Genomic DNA, 26,238 nt, shown 5'->3' with positions numbered 1-26,238 from the left:
TTCACCCCCTCAACAGGGTGCCTGGTGCCTTTGTGAGCAGTGCAAGCCCCATACCAGGGGTTTTATTGGTTTTCTGTGTAAACCAAGGAATAGCAGCCTCTTTCTCTCTCCTTTACTTTCTTATCATCGACTCCGGACCACCAGGTTCCGGTCCATTAAAGGACCTCAACACCATGGACTGTAGCCTGCCAGGCTCCTCTGTCCATGGGATTCTCTAGGCATGAATACTGGTGGGTTGCCGTGCCCTCTTCCAGGGGATCTTCCTGACCCAGGGATCGAACCTGCATCTCTTATATCTCTTGCATTGGCAGGTGGGTTCTTTACCACTAGTGCCACCTGGGAAGCCCTAAGAAAGCAATAGAGTGGATATCAACCCAAAAATATCAGTAAATACCCTAAGCACCTCAGTTAAAACATAAAGCCCATTAAACTAGAGTTTTTAAACTCAAGTACTATTTTTAAAATGTGTGTGTGTATACTTTAAGAACACAAAGGCATGAATCATTAAGTGAACTCTATTTTATCAGTTCTTACTGTACATTTTTTCACATATTAACACACTTGAAATCAGGGTACAACTTACAACTAATGACATATTACTACAGCTGTCAAACCAATTTCTCACATACTAAATGGAAGGTATGTCAGACTAAATATAGTTTTTAAAAAAAGACACTAGAAAAACATTAATCTAAACAAAACTGGTTAGACTCCATTAATATCGACTAAGTAAACTTCAAGGAATTTTTTTTAATTACTACATATTACATCAGGATGAATAAAGAATTCTAAACTTGTATGCATCTGACAAGTTATTTTAAAAAATATGCAGTAAAAATCAAAGGACCTCAAGGAAAAATCGACAAATGAAATATCATAGTGAAGAACTTAATACATTTAAATAATTAAAAAGATGAAAAAAGGATAAGTGATAAAGGACATAAAATACCATTAACAAGCATAATCTATTGAATATTGGACCCACTCACTGGAATACCACTGATTCTAGATCATTTCTCAATAAATTTCAAGGAACTATTATAATAACTATAATATTATGTAGACCACATTCACTAATTATAACCAAAACAAATTCACTGAAAATATCTGAAAATTAAAAATTATATTCCAAATAACCTTTGGTCAAAAAAATTATAATGGAAACTGTACTTTAAACAACAAAAATAAAAAATAACATCAAACTTTTAGGATGCAGCTGAAGTAGTACTTCAAGGGATGTTTATAAGCCTTATTTACTTATAAGAAAAGAAGTAAATTTAAGTTTTGAGAAAGAAAAAAAAGATCATAAAAGCTCTCAACAAACTGGGCATACGGAATATACTACAACATAATATCAGTTATTTTCATTGAGCCCACAGCTAAGACCATATTCAATGCTAAAAAGCTGAAACCTTTTCTTCTAAGATTAGGAATAAGACAAGACTGCCCACTCTCATCACTTATATTTGACATTGGAAGTTCTAATGAGAAAGCAATTAGGCAAGAAAAGGAAATAAAAGGCATCCAAGTAAAAAAGGAAGAAATATAACTGTCATTATTCACATATCACATTACATATCAAAATCCTAAAGACTACCAAAAGAACTGTTAGAACCAATAAACAAATTCAGTAAAGTTGCAGGATAAATACCAATATACAAAAATCAGTTGCATTTCCATATACTAATGATCAACTATTAGAAAGAGAAATTATGAGAACAATGTCATTTTCAGTTGCATCAAAAAAGAATAAAATATCTACAAAAAATTTAACTATGAAGGTGGACAACCTATACACTAAACACTATAAGATGTTGATGAAAAACTGCAGAAGACACTTAAATGGAAAGATAATTTTGTGTTCACAAATTGGAAGACTTACTATTGTTAAAATGTCAATACTACCTAAATCAATCTACATATTTAATGTGATGCCTACAAAAATTTCAATGCATTTTTCACAGAAATAAAATGAACAATTCTAAAATTTGTGTGGAACCGTAACATACACCCAACAGCCAAAGCAATTTAGAGGAAGAAGAACAAAACTGGAGGCATCACACTTCCTGCTTTCAAAATATATTACAAACCTACAGTAATCAAAACAGTACAATACTGGCATAAATACAGATACATAGATTAATAAAACAGACAGAGAGCCCAGAAATAAACTCATGTATATATTTACGACAAAGGAGTTAAGAACATACAATGGGGAAAGATAGTTTTTCCAACAAATGGTGCTGAGAAAACTAGTCAGCCACACACAAAGAATGAAACTAGACCTTATATCTTATACCATATGCATATTGTATATCTTGTATTGTATACCATATGTGTATCTTATACCATATGCAAAAATCAAGTCTGAATTGATTAAAGATTTGAATACAAGACCCAAAACTGTAAAAAAATTCTAGAAGAAAACACAGTGGGTTTTGTGACACAGTGGGTTTTTTGACATCAGTATTGACAATGATTTTTGGATTTGACAGACACACACACAAAGTCAAAAAAAAAGCAAAAGCAAAAACTAAGAAGTGGGTCTACATCAGACTAAAAGTCTCCTGCATAGCAAAGGAAGCCAGTGACAGAATGAAAAGGCAACCTCCTGAAAGGGAGGAAATATTGGCAAATCATATATCTGATAATGAGTTAATATCCAAGAGAACTCAACTGCAAAAAAAAAAAAAAAAGAAAGAAAAAAAAACAATGTGACTGAAAAACAGGAAAGGAATGGAGTAAATATTTTTCCAAAAAAGACATAGAAAGACAGTCAACAGGTACATGAAAAGGTACTCAACATCACTTATCATCAGGAAAATGAAAATCAAAATCACAAGGTATCACTTAACATTTATCAGAACGCATGCATGCTAAGTTACTTTAGTCGTGCCCAACTCTTTGGGACCCCATGGACTGTAGCCCGCCAGGTTCCTCTGTCCATGGGATTCTCCAGGCGAGAATACTGGAGTGGGTTGCCATTTCCTTCTCCAGAGGATCTTCCCCATCTAGGGATCAAACCTGCACCTCTTAAGTCTCCTAAATTGGCAGGTGGGTTCTTTACCACTAGCGCTATCTGTCAAGAAGGGCCATCTTAAAAAAAAAAGAATGGCTATAATCAAAAAGATAAGTGAGGACAAGGATGTGGATGTGGAGAAAAGGGAACCCGTGTCAACTGATTATGGAAAATCAATTGGATTTTTGGAGAACAGTAGGAAGGTTCCTCAAAAAAACTGAAAATAGAACTACTGTATGGTCCAGCAATCCCACTTCTAGGTATGTATCAAAAGGAAATAAAAACAGAATCTTGAAGAGATATCTGTACTCTCTTCTTTACTGAAGTGTAAGTAATCAATATATGGACGGGACCTAAGTGTCCATCAACAAATGAATGGATAAAGAAGATGTGGTGTGTACATGCATACAATGGAACCCTGTTCAGCCGCAAGAGGTTAGGAAATCCTGCCACTGGCAACAACATGAAGAATCTTGAGGGCATTATCCTAAGTGAGATAAGTCAATGACAAATATTGAAGGTTATCACTTACATGTGAAATCTTAAAAGTAAAACTTATAAAAATAGTGAGTAGAAAAGTGGTTCCCAGAGGGTAGTGAAGACTAGGGAGCGGTTGGTAAAAGGGTACAAACTTTCAGCTGTAAGATTAATAAAGTCTGAGGATCTAATGTTAAACGTAGTGATAATAGTTGATAACACTATTGAATAACTGAAATTAGTTACAAAAGTAGAACTTAAATGTTATCCCACACACATAAAAAGTTAAGTATGTGAGATGATGGATATGTTAGTTAATGAGATGGGGAAAATCCTTCCACAAGGTGTACATTATCAGAGGTAGGAAGAATGTATTCAGTTGTGTCTGACTTATTGTCATCCCAGGGACTGTAGCCTGCCAGGCTCCTCTTCCATGGGGCTTCCAGGCAAGAATATTGCATTAGGTTGCCATTTCCTTCTCCAGGGGATCTTCCCAATCTCAGGGATGGCAGGTGGATTCTTTACCACTGAGCTATCTGGGAAGCCATATATTATCAGAATATGGTACCAAATCATCATGATGTACACTTTAAATATCTTAAAATTTTACCTGTCAATGATATCTCAATAGACCTTATTTTATAAAAAGGTAAGAAAAGACCATCACAAACCCAAAGAAGGTAGAACAAAATATTATATAATAACAACATAAATAATGTATAATTTTAAACCACCCAGGAGTACAAAGGAAGAACTGATAATAAGGAAGTTCCTTGTGAGGGCTAGGAGGAAAATAAATACTAACTATAGGGATCCAAGGAACTGTATGAACACTTCATGTACATTACCTCATTAGTCCTCATGATAACCCCATGAAGTATTGCTGTACTATCTAATAAGTTCATTCAACAAAGGAAGAAAATGAGAATAAGAGATGAAAAATAGTTGCTTGAGGTCACCCCAGTCAGGGGAACTGGTATCACTCTTTTAGGGAGAATGTTCCATGCAGGCTTCCTGACTATGATGGTACTAAGCAGACTTTTAGAAAAGATAAGGGAAGTAGCCATGCCAATATCTTGAGAGTGATTACGTTCCTAGTAGAGAAAACAGAAAGACGCATATGTGGGCTGGGTGTGCTCAAGGAAAACAAGGTGACCAGTGTCACTGAAGCACAGTGAGTAAGAAAGCAGGGAATAGGATGTGAGATCAGAGAGGAACTGGAGGCCGGGTAAACCTAGGAATTTTGTCTTTCACTTTGAGTCAGAAGGAAAGCAACTACTGGAAAGTTTTGAACAGAGGAATGAAATTATTTGACATATTCCTAAAGGATCACTCTGGCTGTCCTATGGAGAAAAAATGACAGGAGTCAGAGGTGGAGCTTGAAGACTCTTGCAAATTTCCATATTTAAGTTTAGGAGGTGATAGTGGTGGTGCAAATTTTACTGATGGGTTATGGAAGAGAGAATTCAACACTGACCCCAAAGTTTTTGAGCATAAGCAACTGGCATGCTAGAACTACGATACAAGGAATGGCAAAGACTAAAGGAAGAAGTGTGGTTTTTTTCCAGAGGTGGCGGTGGTGGGATTAGGAGTTCTTCGTTGTACATGCTTCATCTGAGGTGCTTATTACACATCCAGGTGGAGAAGTCAAGTTGGCAGCTGCATGTATGAGTCCAGAGTTCAGAGTAGTGTTCTAGGTGGAAGCATATATACGGAAAGAGCAGTATGGTGTTTAAAGCCGTGAACCTGGATGCAACTACTTAGTATAGACAGAGATTCAAAACTGAGCTCGGAAATTGTCCAACATTTAGAGGTTGGGGAAGTGAGAAGAAAGCAGTCAAAGAGAGTAAGAAGGAGCAAATAGGATGAAAAGTAGCAAAGTGCTGAGAGGAGGAGTTGTGAGTATCCAATACTGCTCAAAGGTCAAGTAAGGTGAGGAACCTGACCTCTGGCTTTGGCAAGGAGACATTCCTGCTGACTCTGAAAAAGAGTACTGTCAGTGGTAGTTATTAAAAGCTCATTTGACTAGTTCAAGAGAAGTGAAAGTGTTAGTCGCTCAGTCGTGTCCGACTCTTTGCACCCCATGGACTGTGGCCCTCCAGGCTTCTCTGTCTGTGGGACTCTGCAGCCAAGAATACTGGAGTGGGTTGCCATTCCCTTTTCCACGGGATCTTTCCAACCCAGGGATCGAACCTGGGTCTCCTGCATTGCAGGCAGATTCTTTACCATCTCAGCCATCAAGAGAGAAAGGAGGCAAAAAAAAAAAAAAAAAAAAAGGAGGCACAGTTCTGTCATAAAAGAAAGGGAACTAAGGAATAGCTTAGAAGTGTTGAATGCAGGGTTCGGAAAATTACTTGGTTCCCTTTTTTAAGAAGGGAAAAATAACAACATGCTTATACGTTATGACATGCAGGAAGATCTAGAAAAAGGAAGGTCAATGGAAAGGGACAACTGTCAGAGCTAAGACCGTAACAGAAGAGAGAGGATGGGGTGCAGTACACAGGCCAAAAGACTGGCCTTTGGTAGAAAACTCCTTAGCTTATCCCTCCTAAGAGGGGAAAAGACAAGGTCAAGAGGTCCCTCAATATCCAGGAAGGACTGTTTCCAGGAGCCCCCCAAGACAGCCGAGTCCATGGAAGCTCAAGTCTCTTACATGTCCGGGTCCTGTATACATTTGATCCACAGTTGGTTGATTCACAGATGTGAACCCTGCAGATATGGACAGCCAATTATACATGAAAAGCTACAGCTAAACTATATATGAAAAGCAATTTAACAGCATACTTGATCATTTACAATCTTTTAAAATCAGCAATTCTGTCTGTAGAAATTTGCCTCTTTAGGAAATAATCATTCTAAATACAAATACTTAACTATAAGCATGCTATATTTAAAAGTGAAAAACTGAAGGCATTATAAAAGACCAACAATCATCAGCTACTGCTAGACTTTTTTGGCCTAAAATCCATTTATGAAAAGATGTTTAAAGTTATATCAAGCAGTAACTCAGAAAAATTTATATCTTATCACTGATACACAATTTAAAACTTAATTAAACCAATTTTAAATATGAAATATATTTTAGGATGTTTTCTATTAACATATTTCACATATTTAGCTTCAGAAGCATAAAACTCTATTTTAAAAGACTAATAACTAATATTTTTAAAGTTCAACTTCATCAGCAATCAAATAAATGCAAACCAAAAACAACAACAGGATATTTTCTATTTAAAGCATTAGCCACACCTTTAAGATTAATTGTAAATGACAGAGGCAGGCCCAGTCACATACTGCTGATAGGATCTAAACTGGTAGGGCCTCTCTGGTGGGCGGTTTGATAACAAGCTTCAAAAGTTTTAATAACATATATACTATCTACCCAAGAAATTCTACTTCAAGGTTTTAACCTAAAGAAATAATGATGGTTCTGCATAAAAAGATGCAGTGCAAGGCCATTAACTGCAATACTGTATATGACAGGGAACTGAACGCACTTGAAAAGTTGAACAATAACTGAGTTAACATACTATATAAAGAATGAAATTCTATTCATGTTAGGAAATGATGCTATAGAATGATCGCTAAGAACATACAAAAGTGTTCATTATATAGTATTAAGGGAAACAGATACATGTATATCATGATTCCATTTTAATCAAAGAAAAAATATTTCTATGCACAGAAAAGGCTGAAAGTGATCCATCAAAATGTTAACAATGCTAGTGGCTGCTCTGTAAACATAAGATTATGAGTTACTTAAGCTTTCTTCTACTTTCTACCTTTCTGTATTTTCTAATTTTTCTACAATAAATACCTACTTTTCAAATAAGTTAAAAAGAGTAATATGGGGAGGAACAGACGCTTATACCAGACCCTGGAATATTAGGTCCATGAATCAAGGCAAATCGGAAGTGGTCAAACTGGAGATGGTAAGAATGAACATTGACATTTTAGGAATCAATGAACTAAAATGGACTAGAATGGGTGTATTTAACTCAGATGACCATTATATCTACTATTGTGGGCAAGAATCACTTAGAAGAAATAGAGTAGCTATCATAGACAACAAAAGAGTCCGAAATGCAGTACTTGGATTCAATCTCAAAAACAACAGAATGATCTCTGTTCGTTTCCAAGGCAAACCATTCAATATCACAGTAATCCAAGTCTATGCCCCAACCAGTAAAGCTGAAGAAGCTGAAATTGAACAGTTCTATGAAGACGTACAAGACCTTCCAGAACTAAACCCCAAAAAGATGTCCTTTTCATTACAGGGGATTGGAATGCAAAAGTAGGAAGTCAAGAGATCCGTGGAATAACAGGCAAATTTGGCCTTGGAGTACAGAATGAAGCAGGGCAAAGACTAATAGAGTTTTGCCAACAGAACACATTGATCATAGCAAACACCCTCTTCCAACAATACAAGAGAAGACTCCACACAGGGACATCACCAAATGGTCAATACCGAAATCAGACTGATAATAGTCTTTGCAGCCGAAGATGAAGAAGCTCTATACAGTCAGCAAAAACAAGACCAGGTGCTGACTGTGGCTCAGATCATGAACTCCTTATTGCCAAATTCAGACTTAAATTGAAGAAAGTAGGGCAAACCACTAGATCATTCAGGTATGACCTAAATCAAATCCCTTATGATTATACAGTGGAAGTGAGAAATAGATTCAAGGGATTAGATTTGATAGAATGCCTGAAGAACTAAGGACAGAGGTTTGTGACACTGTCCAGGAGGCAGTGATTAAGACCACCCCCAAGAAAAAGAAAAGCATAAAGGCAAAATGGCTGTCTGAGGAGGCCTTACTAATAGCTGAGAAGAGAAGAGAAGTGAAAGGCAAAGGAGAAAAGGAAAGATATACCCATTTGAAGGCAGAGTTCCAAAGAATAGCAAGCAGAGATAAGAAAGCCTTCTTAAGTGAACACTGCAAAGAAACAGAGGAAAACAATAGAATGGGAAAGACTAGAGATCTCGTCAAGAAAATCAGAGATATCAAGGGAACATTTCATGCAAAGATGGGTAAAATAAAGGACAGAAATGGTATGGATCTAACAGAAGCAGGAGATATTAAGAAGAGATGGCAAGAATACACAGAAGAAATGTACAAAAAAGATCTTCATGACCCAGATAATCACAATGGTGTGATCACTCACCTAGAGCCAGTCATCCTGCAATGTGAAGTCAAGTGGGCCTTAGGAAGCATCACTACGAACAAAGCTAGTAGAAGTGACAGAATTCCAGTTGAGCTATTTCAAATCCTGAAAGATGATGCTGTGAAAGTGCTGCACTCAATATGCCAGCAAATTTGGAAAACTCAGCAGTGGCCACAGGACTGGAAAAGGTCAGTTTTCATTCCAATCCCAAAGAAAGGCAATGCCAAAGAATGCTCAAACTACTATACAATTGCACTCATCTCACACGCTAGTAAAGTCATGCTCAAAATTCTCCAAGCCAGGCTTCAGCAATACGTGAACCGTGAACTTGCAGATGATCAAGCTGGTTTTAGAAAAGGCAGAGGAACCAGAAATCAAATTGCCAACATCCACTGGATCATCAAAAAAGCAGAAGGGTTCCAGAAAATATTTACTTCTGCTTTACTGACTATGCCAAAGCCTTTGACTGTGTGGATCACAACAAACTCTGGAAAGTTCTTAAAGGGATGGGAATACCAGACCACCTGACTTGCCTCCTAAGAAATCTGCATGCAGGTCAAGAACCAACAGTTAGAACTGGACATGCAACAACAGACTGGTTCCACACTGAGAAAGGAGTACGTCAAGGCTGTATATTGTCACCCTGCTTATTTAACTTACATGCAGAGTACATCCTGAGAAATTCTGGGCTGGATGAAGCATTAAGCTGGAATCAAGATTGCTGGGAGAAATATCAATAAGCTCAGATATGCAGATGACACTACCCTTATGGCAGAAAGCAAAGAAAAACTAAAGAGCCTCTTGATGAAAGTGAAAGAGGAGAGTGACAACGTTGGCTTAAAGCTCAACATTCAGAAAACTAAGAACATGGCATCTGGTCCCATCATTTCATGTCAAATAGATGGAGAAACAGTGGCAGACTTTATTTTTGGGGGCTCCAAAATCACAGCAGATGGTGACTGCAGCCATGGAATAAAAAGACACTTACTCCTTGGAAGAAAAGTTATCACCAACCTAGACAGCATATTAAAAAGCAGAGACATTTTGCCAATAAAGGCCCGTCTAGTCAAAGCTATGGTTTTTCCAGTAGTCATGTATGGATGTGAGAGTTGGACTATAAAGAAAGCTGAGCACCGAAGAATAGATGCTTTTGAACTGTGGTGTTGGAGAAGACTCTTGAGAGTCCCTTGGACTGCAAGGAGATCCAATCAGTCCATCTTAAAGGAAATCAGTCCTGAATATTCACTGGAAGGACTGATGTTGAAGCTGAAACTCCAATCCTTTGGCCACCTGATGTGAAGAACTGACTCATTGGAAAAGACCTTGGTGCTAGGAAAGATTGAAGGCGGGAGGAGAAGGGGACAACAGAGGGTAAGATGGTTGGATGGCATCACCGACTCAACGGACATGAGTTTGAGTAAACACTGGGAGTTCATGATGGACAGGGAAGCCTGGCTGGTTGCAGTCCATGGGGTCACAAAGAGTCGGCCATGACTGAGCGACTGAACTGAACTGAGGCTCTTATAATTAGGCATCAAATAGAATTTTAAAAAATGTGTCTAATATAGGTGTATTTGGGTGGATGTCATTCAATTTTTAAAATATTGGTTCTTTATGACTATTAGGATAGTTTAAATCTTTCTAAAAAGAAAACCTTCATGGTCAGTAATCTAGCTGGGTTATGACTAGGTTGAATTGATATTTCTCTTCTTGTTCTTGTATCCTTTATATAACAAGATGGCAGGAATCCTCTGTTATATATTGACTACAAAGGAATAAATATATATTTGGATTACTTCATAGAAAGAGGAAATTGCAAAAAAACTGGACAAATGGTGACTAAGCAGCTGGAGACACAGAATACAGATCATTAAGTTCATTCTCAGGGTACCAGGTGAGAAGGTTCCATGACTGCATCTTTTTAAAAGCACTGTAATAATCACTACATTCTCTTATTTAAGAAGAGAGGAAAATTTGCATTTATGATTATCTTCATATTTTAATTTAAATTTCCTAAATCACTAAAAACTGCCTTTCTATCCGCATGCTGATGACCAAACTCCTGTCTCCGTCATTTTGCTCTCTAATTTCAGATCTGTGGCCCACTCTGCACAAATCTGCTGTGTCTATGGACAAGCTACTTAACCTCTCTCTGTTTCAGTTTTTCACTTAAAAATAAGGACAGTGGTGCTGACCTCACTGATTTTTTAGGCGATTAATGAGTTAACAGAAGTAAAGCACTTAACACAATGCCTGATAAACATGCAATAAGTAGTATTATTCATATTTACTAGTATTGTTTTGAACTGTTAGTTATCTCCACAAAGTGTCCTATAATCCAATAAATCTCCAAACAGTGTTAATTTCATGCCTGTTCCAAACATCTTGGTGTGTTTCTTTTCTAGATCTAATGTAACAGAATTATCTATTTCCCAAGGGATCCTAACTTAAGTTAGAAATCTCTGTACCATAATACTCTATTTCTCCTTCTCCTTCACCATCTAAAAAATGTTCACACTCCTAGCTCTGAAATCATAGTGACTTCTCTTACTAGATGGTGATTATTTTGGGTACAGGGATTGTACTCCTTTACAGAAGTTTACAAAGTTCCTATACTCTTGACATCTAGGAAGAAACCTAGGAAAGTTTTTTTCCTGCCTTCAGTTCAGTTCAGTTAATTTCAATCGCTCAGTCATGTCTGACTCTTTGCCACCCCATGGACTGCAGTACACCAGGCCTCACTGTCCATCACCAACTCCCGGCAATTACTCAAACTCGTGTCCACTGAGTCAGTGATGCCATCCAACCATCTCATCCTCTGTCATCCCCTTCTCCTCTCACCTTCAATCTTTCCCAGCATCAGGGTCTTTTCCAATGAGTCAGCTCTTCGCATTAGGTGGCCAAGGTATTGGAGTTTCAGCTTCAACATCAGTCCTTGCAATGAATATTCAGGACTGGTCTCCTTTAGGATGGACTGGTTGGATCTCTTTGCAGTCCAAGGGACTCTCAAGAGTCTTCTCCAACACTGCAGTTCAAAAGCATTAATTCTTCGGCGCTCAGCTTTCTTTATAGTCCCAACTCTCACATCCATACATGACTACTGGAAAAACATTGCCTTGACTAGATGGACCTTTGTTGGCAAAGTAACAATTCTGTTTTTTAATATGCTGTCTAGGTTGGTGGTAACTTTTCTTCCAAGGAGTAAGAGTCTTTTAATTTCATGGCTGCAGTCACCATCTGCAGTGATTTTGGAGCCCCCAAAAATAAAGTCTGCCACTGTTTCCAATGTTTCTCCATCTATTTGCCATGAAGTGATGGGACCAGATGCCATGATCTTAGTTTTCTGAATGTTGAGTTTTAAGCCAACTTTTTCACTCTCCTCTTTCACCTTCATTAAGAGGCTCTTTAGTTCTTCTTCACTTTCTGCCATAAGGGTAGTGTCATCTGCATATCTGAGCTTATTGGTATTTCTCCCAGCAATCTTGATTCCAGCTTAATGCTTCATCCAGCCCAGCATTTCTCATGATGTACTCTGCATATAAATTAAATAAGCAGGGTGACAATATACAGCCTTGACGTACTCCTTTTCCTATTTGGAACCAGTCTGTTGTTCCATGTCCAGTTCTAACTGTTGCTTCCTGACCTGGATACAGATTTCTTAGGAGGCAGGTCAGGTGGTCTGGTATTCCCATCTCTTGAAGAATTTTCCACAGTTTATTGTGATCCACACAGTCAAAGGCTTTGGCATAGTCAATAAAGCAGAAATAGATATTTTTCTGGAACTCTCTTGCTTTTTCAAATATCCAGCGGATGCTGGCAATTTGATCTCTGGTTCCTCTGCCTTTCCTGCCTTAGCACTCAATAAATGCATCTTCTGTGTATGTATACACATACATCTATTACTTACAGACATATATTACTCACTCTCTCTCCCTTACAGTTTTGCCTGATCATAACATTTCAGAAGTATATAATTATTCAGGAAATAAATTATGCAAGCAGATCTTAAGAAAAGTTTTAGATTTCATCTGATTAATTTTTAATACTGATGAGATTATGGGAAACCTCTAACTCTCACACAATGTTGGTAGTAGGATAAATTGATACAACTCTAAGAACAGACTTTAAGAGTCACAAAATTTTTCATTGTATTTACCTAAATAATTCTATAAATTCACAAAAGAAACAAAATAAAATTATTTGCACGAAAATGTTCATTATTATTTTCATTTTAATGGAGATAACATGAAAACCAATCTAAATAGTGAATTATAGTTTTGAAATCTCAATGGATTAGTATAGAGCTATTAAGGCTATTATATTAACTACAGAAGTAAAAACAGATGCTGTTTTTAAAAACTATATTTATGCCACGGTTATAATTATATAAAAACTATATATATATGTAGTAAAAATGCAACTGGAGTTTATATTTTTGAATGATTTCTGGTATGGAAATAAATGTTCTATAAAAGGTAATTTTAATCAGATGAATATATTACATAAGACATTCAACTATAAATTAAGATTTCAAAATATCAAATACCTTTGGGTAAACCTCAAATATGGTATATAGTCTATTACAGCAGGAAGGTTGCCATCCAATCTTTCTCCCTTTAGGCAGAAGCTAAGACAACAGATAATAAATATATTAATACATAAAAATTTAAATCACAGTGTTATAAACAATCTCTTGTTAGAAACATTTGTTTCATCAATGATAAAAGGATGAATTTTTTATTTGTAATTTAAATGTGACTTGTTATAATCACCTCAATAAAGACAATTCTACCTTCAATATCAAAGGCTTACAAAAATTAATAACACTATTACATACATACATCATGCAAAAGTAAAGTTTACTGAGAAATCTGTACAAATACTATTTACATAGTTCATTTTATCTTGGTCTTAATTAGACTTCAAAGACGTCACTGGAGTATTTTCATATGAAGAGCTGTTGTTCTCATTTACATACAAATTCTCAGGTGACACTGAATATTTCCTAAAAAGGTCTGACTGATTAGAAAAATCTTCATATATGAACTACTACCTTTTGGTTCCTCCGGGAAGTTTTCCTGCTAAAATACTTACTCTAATATATTAATATCAAGGGTGAGGGATGTATTTTTCCAGACTTGAATAAGGAGAGAATCAAAGTGGCCATATTTCATATGGGCTTTCCTTTATTTACAAAAACATTACTAATGTGTCAGTAAGATATTTGCTTTCTACACAATATCAATGGGCTACAACAAACCAAGAGTTTATATATTATCCCAGTTTTGTTTTCAACCAAAAAATAATTTTAAAGGATTTAGACAGAGCCAGCAGCATACGGTAAAAAGTTAACACCCTTAGAGAAATCATGAAGACAGCCTTCATGCTGTAGTCACCACATTCATCCCAAACAATTAAGTTAATTAACCTAATCCCGCTTTATCAAATTTCAAATAGAGGAAAGTTATACTTATAAAGAGAAAAGTATTTTGAAAAAGAAGTGATTTACTAGAAAAAAGTAACTTGAGTGAAACTGAAGAACTTAAGGAAGAATTGATGCTTTTGAACTGTGGTGAAGTTCAAAACTTGGAGAAGACTCTTGAGAGTCCCCTGGACTGCAAGGAGATCCAACCAGTCCATCCTAAAGGAAATCAGTCCTGAATATTCATTGGAGGTACTAATGCTGAAACTGAAACTCTGATACTTTGGCCACCTCATGCGAAGAGTTGACTCATTGGAAAAGACTCTGATGCTGGGAGGGATTGGGGGCAGGAGGAAAAGGGGACGACAGAGGATGAGATGGTTGGATGGCATCACCGACTCGATGGACCTGAGTTTGAGTGAACTCTGGGAGCTGGTGATGGACAGGGAGTCCTGGCGTGCTGCGATTCATGGGGTCGCAAAGAGTCGGACACGACTGAGCGACTGTACTGAACTGAACTGAACCCTTCCTCAGTTAATTTCTTAAGTTTAAGACAGTCTCTTTTTCGAGAGCATTATTTTTTAGTTCAAGATCTAAAAGCAGATTTTTAAGTTTTATGCTTATTTGTTAACAGTGGATTTTTAAGTGATCTATTTCAATGAAAATATAATCCTTAATTCTCAGGTTTGAATTCTTATTATAGACAAACCTTTTACTTTTAGTACAATGTAAAATCTTAGATCAATAAATGAAATGCAGAAAGATGCTCCCAACAACCTACGGAGAACTTAGAATGTCCATTTTTAGTACCTGCAATCTTAGTTTGGAATCAGCTCACCTTGTTGATAATAAAAGCAAATATTAACAAAATTTTTAGTACTCCAGAAACAAAATAAGAAACATAAGGTATCTAAGACAGCCTGTCAAGAGCCTCTTTATCTCACCACATGAGAAAATGAAAATCTTTCTGGCTATGAATCAATATTAGTATATTTCTTTTTCATTTTAAAACAGTAGTGGAAAAATACTAAGAGATACGATCTAAAACCTTCCTTCAGTGCTACCAGAATATATGATTTTTCTGGTCGGGGGGGATGTGGTCCAAGCTTTCTTTTTCCCAAGCCAGAAAGCAAATAAGTTTCGTCAATTAATTCCTTAAGTTTAAGACAGCCTCTTTTTTTAGAGCAAACCTATTTATAAAACTGATCTCATTATAAAGGGAACAACACAAATCAAATCAATATCCAACTGCATGCTTTACTTAGAAAACTGAAAGAAAAGAATCATAAGCAGAAATTATTATGAGGTAGAATAATTTTAAATCAGAATACATACAGTTAGATGAAGTACCTGAAATCAATAGCATTGAGTCCAAGGAGCATGCCAGCAAGCATATTTGCTTCCTCACCCAAGACAATTGCTCCATCTTCATAAAACCTCCTAAAAAATGAAATGGGTGAATATGTATTAAAAACAGACTGAAGCTTCAGCTACAGGAATCAGTTAAAGCCCAAGCTAGAGTAGAAAGAACTAAAATTTATTTAATTTGTCAAAACAAGAACATACCTGGATCACTTAAATCTTGCATATACTTAGCAGAATAAAAAATTTGCCATTGTAACAAGGAAAAAAACCATTCTAAGTGTTTACATCTCTCTTAAAAAGAATCTTCAAAGTGACTCGTTTAGTAGGCCTACAGTGTCTAGCATTTTTCCAAGCCTGAATGAAGCAATATATACGTAAACCAAAAGGTGGTAAACAGTCGTTTAAACTGGTCTCCTTTCGAAACTATGTAGATTATTTTCTATTAATATACAGAACAAACACAAACATACATCGTTTTTCTGTAATTCCAAGGGTTATTAACCAAACTAAGAACTAGGAAGATGTGATTAATAGTAATTTATGCTAACCTTTAACACTACAATACTAATAGGGCAGATGGGCTACCTAGGTGGCCGCATATGAAAAAGAAAGTGTTCACTGTATCTCTGACAAAATGTAAATATGAATCTATCTTTGTTAATTCTTGTAAAGCCTTCTGTTTTGGTTAATGTTAATTTTTATAATATTAAAGTCTATTTTAAAATATTTAAAATAAATATTTTGAAAAAATATCATTTAATATGGGCTTAAGGTATTTTTCCACAAAAGAATCTAAAGATTATTGAATTCATTTTCAAATAGTATCAAAAACTTGCTTATGTTCAGTAACAGGGATAATAAAATTGTTGTAACTCTTTATGCTATACAATGGCAAGGAACACCACTCTATAACCCCACTAACTAAAAGGAAAGCATCTTAGTAAATGAAATTTGTCTTGCTCTTTTCCATATTCTTGAGAAGGCAATGGCAACCCACTCCAGTACTCTTGCCTGGAAAATCCCATGGATGGAGGAACCTGGTGGCTGCCGTCTATGGGGTGGCACAGAGTCGGACACGACCGAAGCGACTTAGCAGCAGCAGCAGAGCTTATAAAGTCTGCATATAAAGTCTATATTCTTATATTACTATCATCAATTTTGAATAGTCCACAGTTTACCAAATACTTTTATAATCATATTATTTGACACTTGCAAAGCTGATGAAATAAATGCAGAAGCAATTGTCATTCGTTTCAATTTCATTATCAAGAAGAGAGACAGGTTTAAACAGTTTGCCCAAGATGATGTTGATAAACTTATCAAGGAAGAAAACCAATTTTTACTTAAGTTCTACATCTTTTCTACTGAACCATGATACTTCCTGTAAAATAAAAATATTTAAAGAGAATTTAACCTCTGTTATGGTCTGTAAGAAATTTTACATGAATAAAAAGTACAAAGGAAAATACCACTATTTACCCTCTGACAGATGTAAGGCTATAAACAAACATGATGGGAAGACTAGCTTGGATTAAATGCTCTTTCTTGGAAATATGTAAATTTATATCTCTTGAAAATGTAAATGAAGTTACCATTTACATAAAAGGAGAAAAACTTAAAGTTTCAGCCTAACAAAGATCAGTAAAATAAATGGAAGAAATTCCTACATATTCAACTGAGGTGTTCCACAAAATGGTAAAGATATTTAGACAAAACTAAACATCTGAGATTTTGTCACTGCCTCAATGGCTAAATTGGCTGTTGACAGAATATTTGATCAGCTCCTTGAACAACTATGATTCCAATGGTTCTAGACCACCACTTCCTATGGGACACATGCATTTATTCTGGTGTTTGACATCAGCAATCACCCATAATTCCCAGTACTTCCCTATATAAGAATAGGTCTATTTTTATTTGCCACCTTGAGCTTATCATGTTTAAAAATACATTCCAAGAGTCACATCAAAACTATTTTTGCTTGCTTTACAATGTTAATATTATACTAGGAACTAATGAAAAATACCTAAAACAAAGACTAAATGGTTTTAGAACCATTTGTAATCAAGCTTAAAGGTAATTTATATACACTATGTTTTATATATCATTTTGTTTTACTGAGTTTTTCTGGCCTTTGTTTTAATATTGATTTTTTAAGCTAACCTAGGGGCTTCCCTGATAGCTCAGTTGGTAAAGAATCCACCTGCGGGGCAGGAAGCCCCGATTTGATTCCCGGGGCAGGACGATCTGCTGGAGAAGGGAAAGGCTACCCACTCCAGTATTCTGACCTGGAGAATTCCATGGACTACAGTCCACGGGGTTGCAAAGAATCGGACACGACTGAGCGACTTTCACTGTCACTGTCATGTAATACACTAAATGTGAAATCAATTAATTCCACGTAAAACCATATCTGAAATATAATATTGCATAGACCTGATTTAATACGCCTTTACTGTAGCAGACGGGAGGGGAGGACAAGCAGAAGAGGAAAGGCTAGTTAAGAGAATTGTCCACTGCATGTTGAACTTTTCATTATTAAATCTGATTAAGAAAATAAAATAAATGCACTTAAAGAAATCTATCAACATTTAGGTTTCATTTATAATACACTATTTTATGTCACTTGGCATTTTATATACTATCATTTAATCAAAGATACAAGTCATTCGTGTGTATTAAAGAGGCAGAAGCTATTACAAAAAATTGTTTTATTCCCTTAATCAAGCCAATATATCAATAATTCTGACTGAAAATTTGATTCTTGTTATCAATATTTTCAAAGACTTCTAAAGACTGCAGACTTTCAAGCTCTTCATTTTACCTCACAGAAAAATTGGAACATTAATATGTTTGTTTATATAACCAAGATTATGTAACCAATGAGCCAAGAGTAAAGGCTAAGATGACTAATAAAATTCCCTTTTGTTGAAAATATTTTTGTCCTAAGGAAAATATTTTTATGAGAAGGATCTAAACCAAAACAGCGTATTGGCTTGCAAAAATGGATTATAAATATTGAAAGTAGCAAGATGAAAAATATATTTAAAACTTCTGTTTAAAGAGTTATATGTTCGATGGTATCTTTCAAGTTTTGTATTTTAGAAACAAAGGAAAATCGTCAGCAACTATTTGATATTACTGTGATCTGGAAGAAAAGTCCCCACTTTCCATCAGGTGTACTCTTTCCAATTATTTGTATGTTGACTAGAAAAATACTAGACACTAGAAAGGTACTTAAAATAACACTCGAATAATCATCTTTTTCTCAACACATATAATTTAATTCCAACTGAAATACGTCTACAATGCCATCTTTAGTGTTTATTCTGAAGGACTATTTTAAAACCTTTCAGGTACTTCAGTAACAAATATCCTTTGGATGGGAAGTGAACCACCAGAATAGATGATGTTGATACTGAACAATATCATGCTTCAAAATTTATTTTGAGAGCCGTAAGTTATTCTACACACTAAAAGTGCAATACTCAAATATGAGAAAGCTTATTTTATAAGCCAAAGAAATTCCATTATCAATATCTTGTTCTCTTCCCCAGTTTAGTCTTTATTTAAGAAGCTTGAAGTGGTGGGAGATAAAATTCTCCCTCATGACATACAAAACAAATTACAGCATTACAAAGAAATGTTCTATTCTATTCAAAGACAAGGTGAATCAGAAAGAAAAGCTAGCCAAAAAAAAAATCAATCTCCAAACAGTCTTGCTAAGAATGTGAGATTCTCTGTTTTATCAACAAATACATCATGTAGCAAGAACTGTATTATGTACGAGAGATAAAATGATAAAGAAGGTAAATAAGACCCCTCTTTATGAAACTTACAGTCTAGGGGAGAGGACAGGCAATAAACAGAAGGAGGAGACAATCAGAGATGGCAAGCAGTATAAAATAAGGAACTAGGTTGCTGAGGTGGAGAAAAAGTAAAGATGAATCCAACTTTGAAGAAGGGCATTGGGAAAGATATTCTCGAGTGTTTATTCTGGGACCTTAGGCCCAAAGAAGTCTGAAAACAGGGCTTTGGAGGTCATATAACAATTAATAATAATTGTGAACATGTCCTGAGTGCCAGGCATAGTTATAAGGGCTTTACATGAATTATCTTGCTTAACTTTACCAACAATTATTATGCCACAGAGGGAGTAAGAAATTTACCCATGATTCCACAGCTACAAAGTGGTGAAACCAGGATCTGACTCCAGGAAATGTGTTTTAGCCTGCTGGCTAAAGTAATGAGAAAGCATTTCAGTGTTTAAAGTAGGAATTGACAGGATCCCTTTTACAATACTTTTTAAGCAGAGTGTCTGGATGCTGGGTGGCTACTGGCAGGGGGCAAACTGGAATCAGTTGGGAGGCTAACAGGGGAGGAGGTAGGCAAGAGATGAGAGAGGTGCGCATTACTGCTACAGCCGAAATGGTAAAGGTAAACGGGTGGATTCGAAATAGATTCTGTAAACAGGATCAAAGACTTGCTAATGGAATGGCTGTAATGAATGAAGGAGAAAAAGGAATCAATATGAATTTAGATTGTTACTTCACCAGCCATTTAGGTAAGGCAATGAAACGACTTTCAAGAATGGGGTGAACAGGGTTAGAGGGGAGAAGAATCAAGAAATCTGAACTAGTTAAGAGATTTAAATGTGGTGTCATGACCACTCAGGTGGTATTTAAAACTCCAGAGATACAATGAGATATCACGTAACACTGGTCAGAATGGCCACCATAAAAAAAAAAAAAAAAAATCTACAAATGCTGGAGAGGAGGTGGAGAAGAGGGAAAAACCCTCTTGCATTGTTGGTGGGAATGTAAATTGATACAGCCACTATGAAAGAAGTATGGAGATTCCTAAAAAAAACTAGGAATAAAACTACCATATGACCCAACAATCCCACTACTGGGTATATACCCTGAGGAAACCAGAACAGGAAAAGACACATGTACCCCAATATTCACTGCAGCACTATTTATAAAAGTTAGTACATGCACGCAACCTAGATGTCCATCAACAGATGAACAGATAAAGAAGCTGTGGTACATATATACAATGGAATTTTACTCAGTCATAAAAAGGAATGCATTTGAGTCAGTTCTAATGAGGTGGATGAACCTACAGCCTATTAAACAGAGTCAAGTAAGTCAGAAAGAGAAAACAAATACCGTATATTACCACATACATGGAATCTAGAAGGATGGTACTCATGAACCTATTTGCAGGGCAGCAATGGAGATGCATGAAATGTTCCCTTGGTATCTCTGATTTTCTTGAAGAGATCTCTAGTCTTTCCCATTCTGTTGTTTTCCTCTATTTCTTTGCATTGATCACTGAGGAAGGCTTTCTTATCTCTCCTTGCTATTCTTTGGAACTCTGCATTCAGTTGCTTATATCTTTCCTTTTCTCCTTTGCTTTCTGCTTCTCTTCTTTTCACAGCTATTTGTAAGGCCTCCCCAGATGGCCATTTTGCTTTTTGCATTTCTTTTCCATGGGGATGGTCTTGATCCCTGTCTCCTGTACAGTGTCACAAACCTCCATCCATAGTTCATCAGGCACTCTATCAGATCCAGTCCCTTAAATCTATCTCTCACTTCTACTGTATAATCGTAAGGGATTTGATTTAGGTCATACCTGAATGGTCTAGTGGTTTTCCCTACTTTCTTCAATTTAAGTCTGAATTTGGCAATAAGGAGTTCATGATCTGAGCCACAGTCAGCTCCCAGTCTTGTTTTTGCTGACTGTATAGAGCTTCTCCATCTTTGGCTGCAAAGAATATAATCAATCTGATTTCAGTGTTGACCATCTGGTGATGTCCATGTGTAGAGTCTTCTCTTCTGTTGTTGGAAGAGGGTGTTTGCTATGACCACTGTGTAATCCTGGCAGAACTCTATTAGTCTTCGCCCTGCTTCATTCCGTACTCCAAGGCCAAATTTGCCTGTTACACCAGGTGTTTCTTCATTACTACTTTTGCATTCCAGTCCCTTATAAAGAAAAGGACATCTTTTTTGGGTGTTAGTTCTAAAAGGTCTTATAGGTCTTCATAGCAGAAGACATTACTTTGCCAACAAAGGTCCATTTAGTCAAGGCTATGGTTTTTCCAGTGGTCACATACGGATGTGAGAGTTGGGACTGTGAAGAAAGCTAAGCACCGAAGAATTGATGGTTTTGAACTGTGGTGTTGGAGAAGACTCTTGAGAGTCCCTTGGACTGCAAGGAGATCCAACCAGTCCATCCTAAAGGAGATCAGTCATGGGTGTTCATTGGAAGGACTGATGCTGAAGCTGAAACTCCAGTACTTTGGCCACCTCACGCGAAGAGTTGACTCATTGAAAAAGACCCTGATGCTTGGAGGGATTGGAGGCAGGAGGAGAAGGGGACGACAGAGGATGAGATGGCTGGATGGCATCACCAACTCGATGGACATGAGTTTGGGTAAACTCCGGGAGTTGGTGATGGACAGGGAGGCCTAGTGTGCTGCAATGCATGGGGTCACAAAGAGTCGGACACAACTGAGCGACTGAACTGAACTGAACTGAATGGAGATGCAGACACAGAGAACAGACTTATGGACATGGGGTCGGGGGAAAGCGGGGGTGGGATGAATGGACAGAGTAGTATGGAAACATATACACTACCATATGTAAAACAGATAGTGGGAATTTGCTGAATGACTCAGGGAACTTAAAGTGGGGTCTGTGACAACTTAGAGGGGTGGGATGGGGTGGGAGGTGGAAGGGAGGTTCAGGAGAGAGGGGACATTATGTGTACCTACGGCTGATTCATACTGACGTATTGCAGAAATCCACACAATATTGTGAAGCAATTAGCCTTCAATTAAAAATAAATAAATTAAAAAAAAATCTCCAGAGACAGGTGCAGTTGTAAGGAGAGAAAGAACAGCAGACAAAGAAGACTGAGCACAGAGAATACTGACACGAAGAAGCTGTGAACAGCAAAAGAAGCCTGAGAAAGAGCAAATACAGAGGGAGACAGAAAAGCCAGGAGTGTTATAGAAGTAAAAAAACAAAGAGGTTTTTCAAGAAAGAAAAAGGTTTCAACTCTTTTAGCTGGACTGTGGAGTACAATGGGGACAGAGAAATGTTCATTACATTTGGGTAGCTTGTGCATTATTGGTATTCTTTTAAAAACCATCTTTGGTGGAGTGGTAGAGGCAGAGACTAGACAAGAATGAAGAGTGACTCTGAGGAAAGGAGATGACAACAATGTGTATAAAGATTTGTGAGAAGTTTGGTGATGAAGCAGAACATGGAAATGAGCCATACGAGAGGGAAATACAGGTGCAAGGGAGAAAGGTTTTCCTTTTAAGATAGGGGATACCAGTACCTGCTTCTGCAGGGGTGGGAATGATTCAGAAACGGCCAGAGATGGAGGACGAGGAGTGAGAGAGGTGACGATAACGAAAGGAAAAGGTGAATGGGGGACAGGGCCTAGAAGAAAGACTGACAGGAGAGACCCCCGTTGCAACAAAGAACAGAGAGAACGTGGGTAAGGTGTGCTTAGCGACAGGAATGACAGCTTTAATTTACGCCAAGTTCAATTTTCTAATGGAAGGAGGCCTTGTACTAGTAAGTTAATGGAAATATCTAGTTCTCTCTAAATTTTAAAATGGCACTTAGAATTGTTTTTACTCTCAGGTCACAAGTCTGTATGAATGACCAGGAAGATTCTTATTGCAGTCTTGTCTTTACTATGCTGCTGCTGCTAAGTCGCTTCAGTCGTGTCCAACTCTGTGCGACCCCAGAGACGGCAGCCCACCAGGCTCCCCCATCCCTGGGATTTACTATAGACTAATACCAAATATACTCTGAAGCTTTTTCTTCTTTCCAGGAATACGTGGAATTATTTCTTGAAAACAAATTTAAAATGAACACATCTTTGAAACAAAATTTATTAAAAGAGAGCTTGTGGGTATTTAATAACCAAAGTATTTTATAGACAAAACAAAAAGCTGCGGCAGCAGTCCACAAGCACCTTTTAATAATTATTTTTTTCATCTTAATAATGTAAAACTTTTAAACAGATTAAAATTCCTAAGGTCTTTCTTAGTTCTTGAAAGATTTGGTAATTTATCACTATCTTATCTACCTTTCTATAATTAAAAAAAGTGTTTGGCCAACTGTTTGTGTTTTTTTCCCACTTTGTGACAGCTGAGTAATTTTTGAAGTTTTTATACTTTACTCCTTTTCTTACTCCTACTATAATAATGAAAAGATTAGTATTACACTTGAACATCACTTTCGTTATAAATGAAGCACTGTGGTGCAATTGCAAAGTAATAAACAGGACTTGATAAAGTAATTTTATCTCTATATTTTCCACAGTTATTACTTCACATTCTTACCAGAATATTTTCAGTCTTGTTTTAAATGTCACATGTGTATTCTTTAGCTTAACTTTTCTAATTATTTTAAGGCTGTGGGTGGGGAGAAATGAAAACTTTGAGCAAATTATTCAGTTTCTACCTTACTTCTCTATCTCTAGCCTTCCCCACCTCTTCTTTTTTTGTTTTAGCTTTGATTCTCTTCTTGAGTCTGTCAACTTCCCATCACTGGCTATTTCCCAATAACACCCCAGTTCCTAAACTGTGAAACTCTTCAAGGGTTTTTTCAATTGCTCACCAAGATATCCTCCACCATAGCAAAAAGATCACATGAATTTCTCTAATACTTTGGAGCCATCGTCATGCATTTCAGAAGACCTACTGTAGTTCTGCTCCCCACAGTTCCTCCTCCCAATCTTATCCTTAGATTATCACTAATTAGTACTTTCAAGCTTGCTTGTCTTAACCCATGTAGCTCCTCCTTATGTTGATAAGGAGGATATAAGGAGGATATGATAAGGAGGATAACACTTGTTTATCACCATTTTAAAGGACCCCATTACTCTTTATCTGTGAAGAGTAGAACAAGAAGAAATCACTTGATTCACGCACTCTTGAAATTCCTAAAGAATTAGAGACCATTTTTCATTGTTCTACAAGCACTTATGTCAGGGAGCACTCAGACAAAAGGTAAGGTATAATTATTCTTTCCAAAAGTACGCTTGTAATTTTACAAACCTAACCTTCCAAATTCCAGAGAAGGCAATGGCACCCCACTCCAGTACTCCTGCCTGGAAAATCCCAGGGATGGGGGAGCCTGGTGGGCTGCCGTCTATGGGGTCGCACAGAGTTGGACACGACTGAAGAACTTAGCAGCAGCAGCAACCTTCCAAATACATATGTTTCACTAGGGGTTTACAATCAAATGTATTTATAATTAAGAATTTTCACTGGTTTGATTTTGGTTTAAAAAAAAAAAAAGCTAGTGTAAATAGTTTTAAAAAAGACTGTCATTTTGCAACTGCATTTTAAAGTTAACTTAAGGACAGGAATTTTGAAATAACTCCTTACATCATTTTTTTATAACTGCAGAGCCATTATCGTCACATCTAAATACTGTGTGATGTGTATATAGAAACATGATATATTTCTCTGTGTGTGTATAAACATACACTAAGCCACATTTCTATGTGAATAACACATGTTTATATATTGTTACAAGAATATTTTTACTTCATGAACTTTTTAGAGCTGAATCACTTCCTTTTTCTGCCGAACACAAGGCAAAAAGCATTTTCCTTAAAAAATTTAAACTACTCACTCTAAAAATAGTCTATTCAAGTACTATTTCTACCCCACCCAACTGTATAAACTGAGAAACAAGGCTAACAACTTAGATTCAGATCAGATCAGTTGCTCAGTTGTGTCTGACTCTTTGCGACCCAATGAATCGCAACACGCCAGGCCTGCCTGTCCATCACCAACTCCCGGAGTTCACTCAAACTCACGTCCATCGAGTCAGTGATGCCATCCAGCCATCTCATCCTCTGTCGTCCCCTTTTCCTCCTGCCCCCAATCCCTCCAAGCATCAGGGTCTTTTCCAATGAGTCAACTCTTCACATGAGGTGGCCAAAGTACTGGAGTTTCAGCTTTAGCATCATTCCTTCCAAAGAAATCCCAGGGCTGATCTCCTTTAGAATGGACTGGTTGGATCTCCTTGCAGTCCAAGGGACTCTCAAGAGTCTTCTCCAACACCACAGTTCAAAAGCATCAATTCTTCGGCGCTCAGCCTTCTTCACAGTCCAACTCTCACATCCATACATGACCACAGGAAAAACCATAGCCTTGACTAGTCAAAACTTTGTTGGCAAAGTAATGTCTCTGCTTTTGAATATGCTATCTAGGTTGGTCATAACTTTCCTTCCAAAAAGTAAGCGTCTTTTAATTTCATGGCTGCAGTCACCATCTGTAGTGATTTTGGAGCTCAGAAAAATAAAAGTCTGACACTGTTTCCCCATCTATTTCCCATGAAGTGATGGGACCGGATGCCATGATCTTCGTTTTCTGAATGTTGAGCTTTAAGCCAACTTTTTCACTCTCCACTTTCACTTTCATCAAGAGGCTTTTTTTAGTTCCTCTTCACTCTCTGCCATAAGGGTGGTGTCCTCTGCATATCTCAGGTTATTGATATTTCTCCCGGCAACCTTGATTCCAGTTTGTGTTTCTTCCAGTCCAGCATTTCTCATGATGTACTCTGCATATAAGTTAAATAAGCAGGGTGACAATATATAGCCGTGATGAACTCCTTTTCCTATTTGGAACCAGTCTGTTGTTCCATGTCCAGTTCTAACTGTTGCTTCCTGACCTGCATACAAATTTCTCAAGAGGCAGATCAGGTGGTCTGGTATTCCCATCTCTTGAAGAATTTTCCACAGTTTATTG

At 36.9% G+C, this 26,238-nt stretch overlaps 1 protein-coding gene across 4 annotated transcripts in view; it reads right to left on the bottom strand.

The window, feature by feature from the left end:
- RUNDC3B (RUN domain containing 3B) overlaps positions 1–26,238 on the bottom strand; it is a 170,688-nt gene that overhangs the window by 56,182 nt on the left and 88,268 nt on the right. For all 4 annotated transcript variants that reach the window (XM_061413723.1, XM_061413726.1, XM_061413724.1 and 1 more), the window contains 2 exons: positions 15,435–15,524; positions 13,209–13,289 (listed from right to left, as the gene is read on the bottom strand). In XM_061413723.1, coding sequence (XP_061269707.1) covers positions 13,209–13,289; positions 15,435–15,524 — 171 coding nt within the window. The remainder of the gene's footprint in view (positions 1–13,208; positions 13,290–15,434; positions 15,525–26,238) is intronic.

Source organism: Bos javanicus, chromosome 4 (assembly GCF_032452875.1).
Source record: "Bos javanicus breed banteng chromosome 4, ARS-OSU_banteng_1.0, whole genome shotgun sequence".
NCBI lineage: Eukaryota > Metazoa > Chordata > Mammalia > Artiodactyla > Bovidae > Bos > Bos javanicus.
The sequence above is the reverse complement of the archived record's forward strand: the minus strand, read 5'-3'. Positions and strand labels throughout refer to the sequence as shown.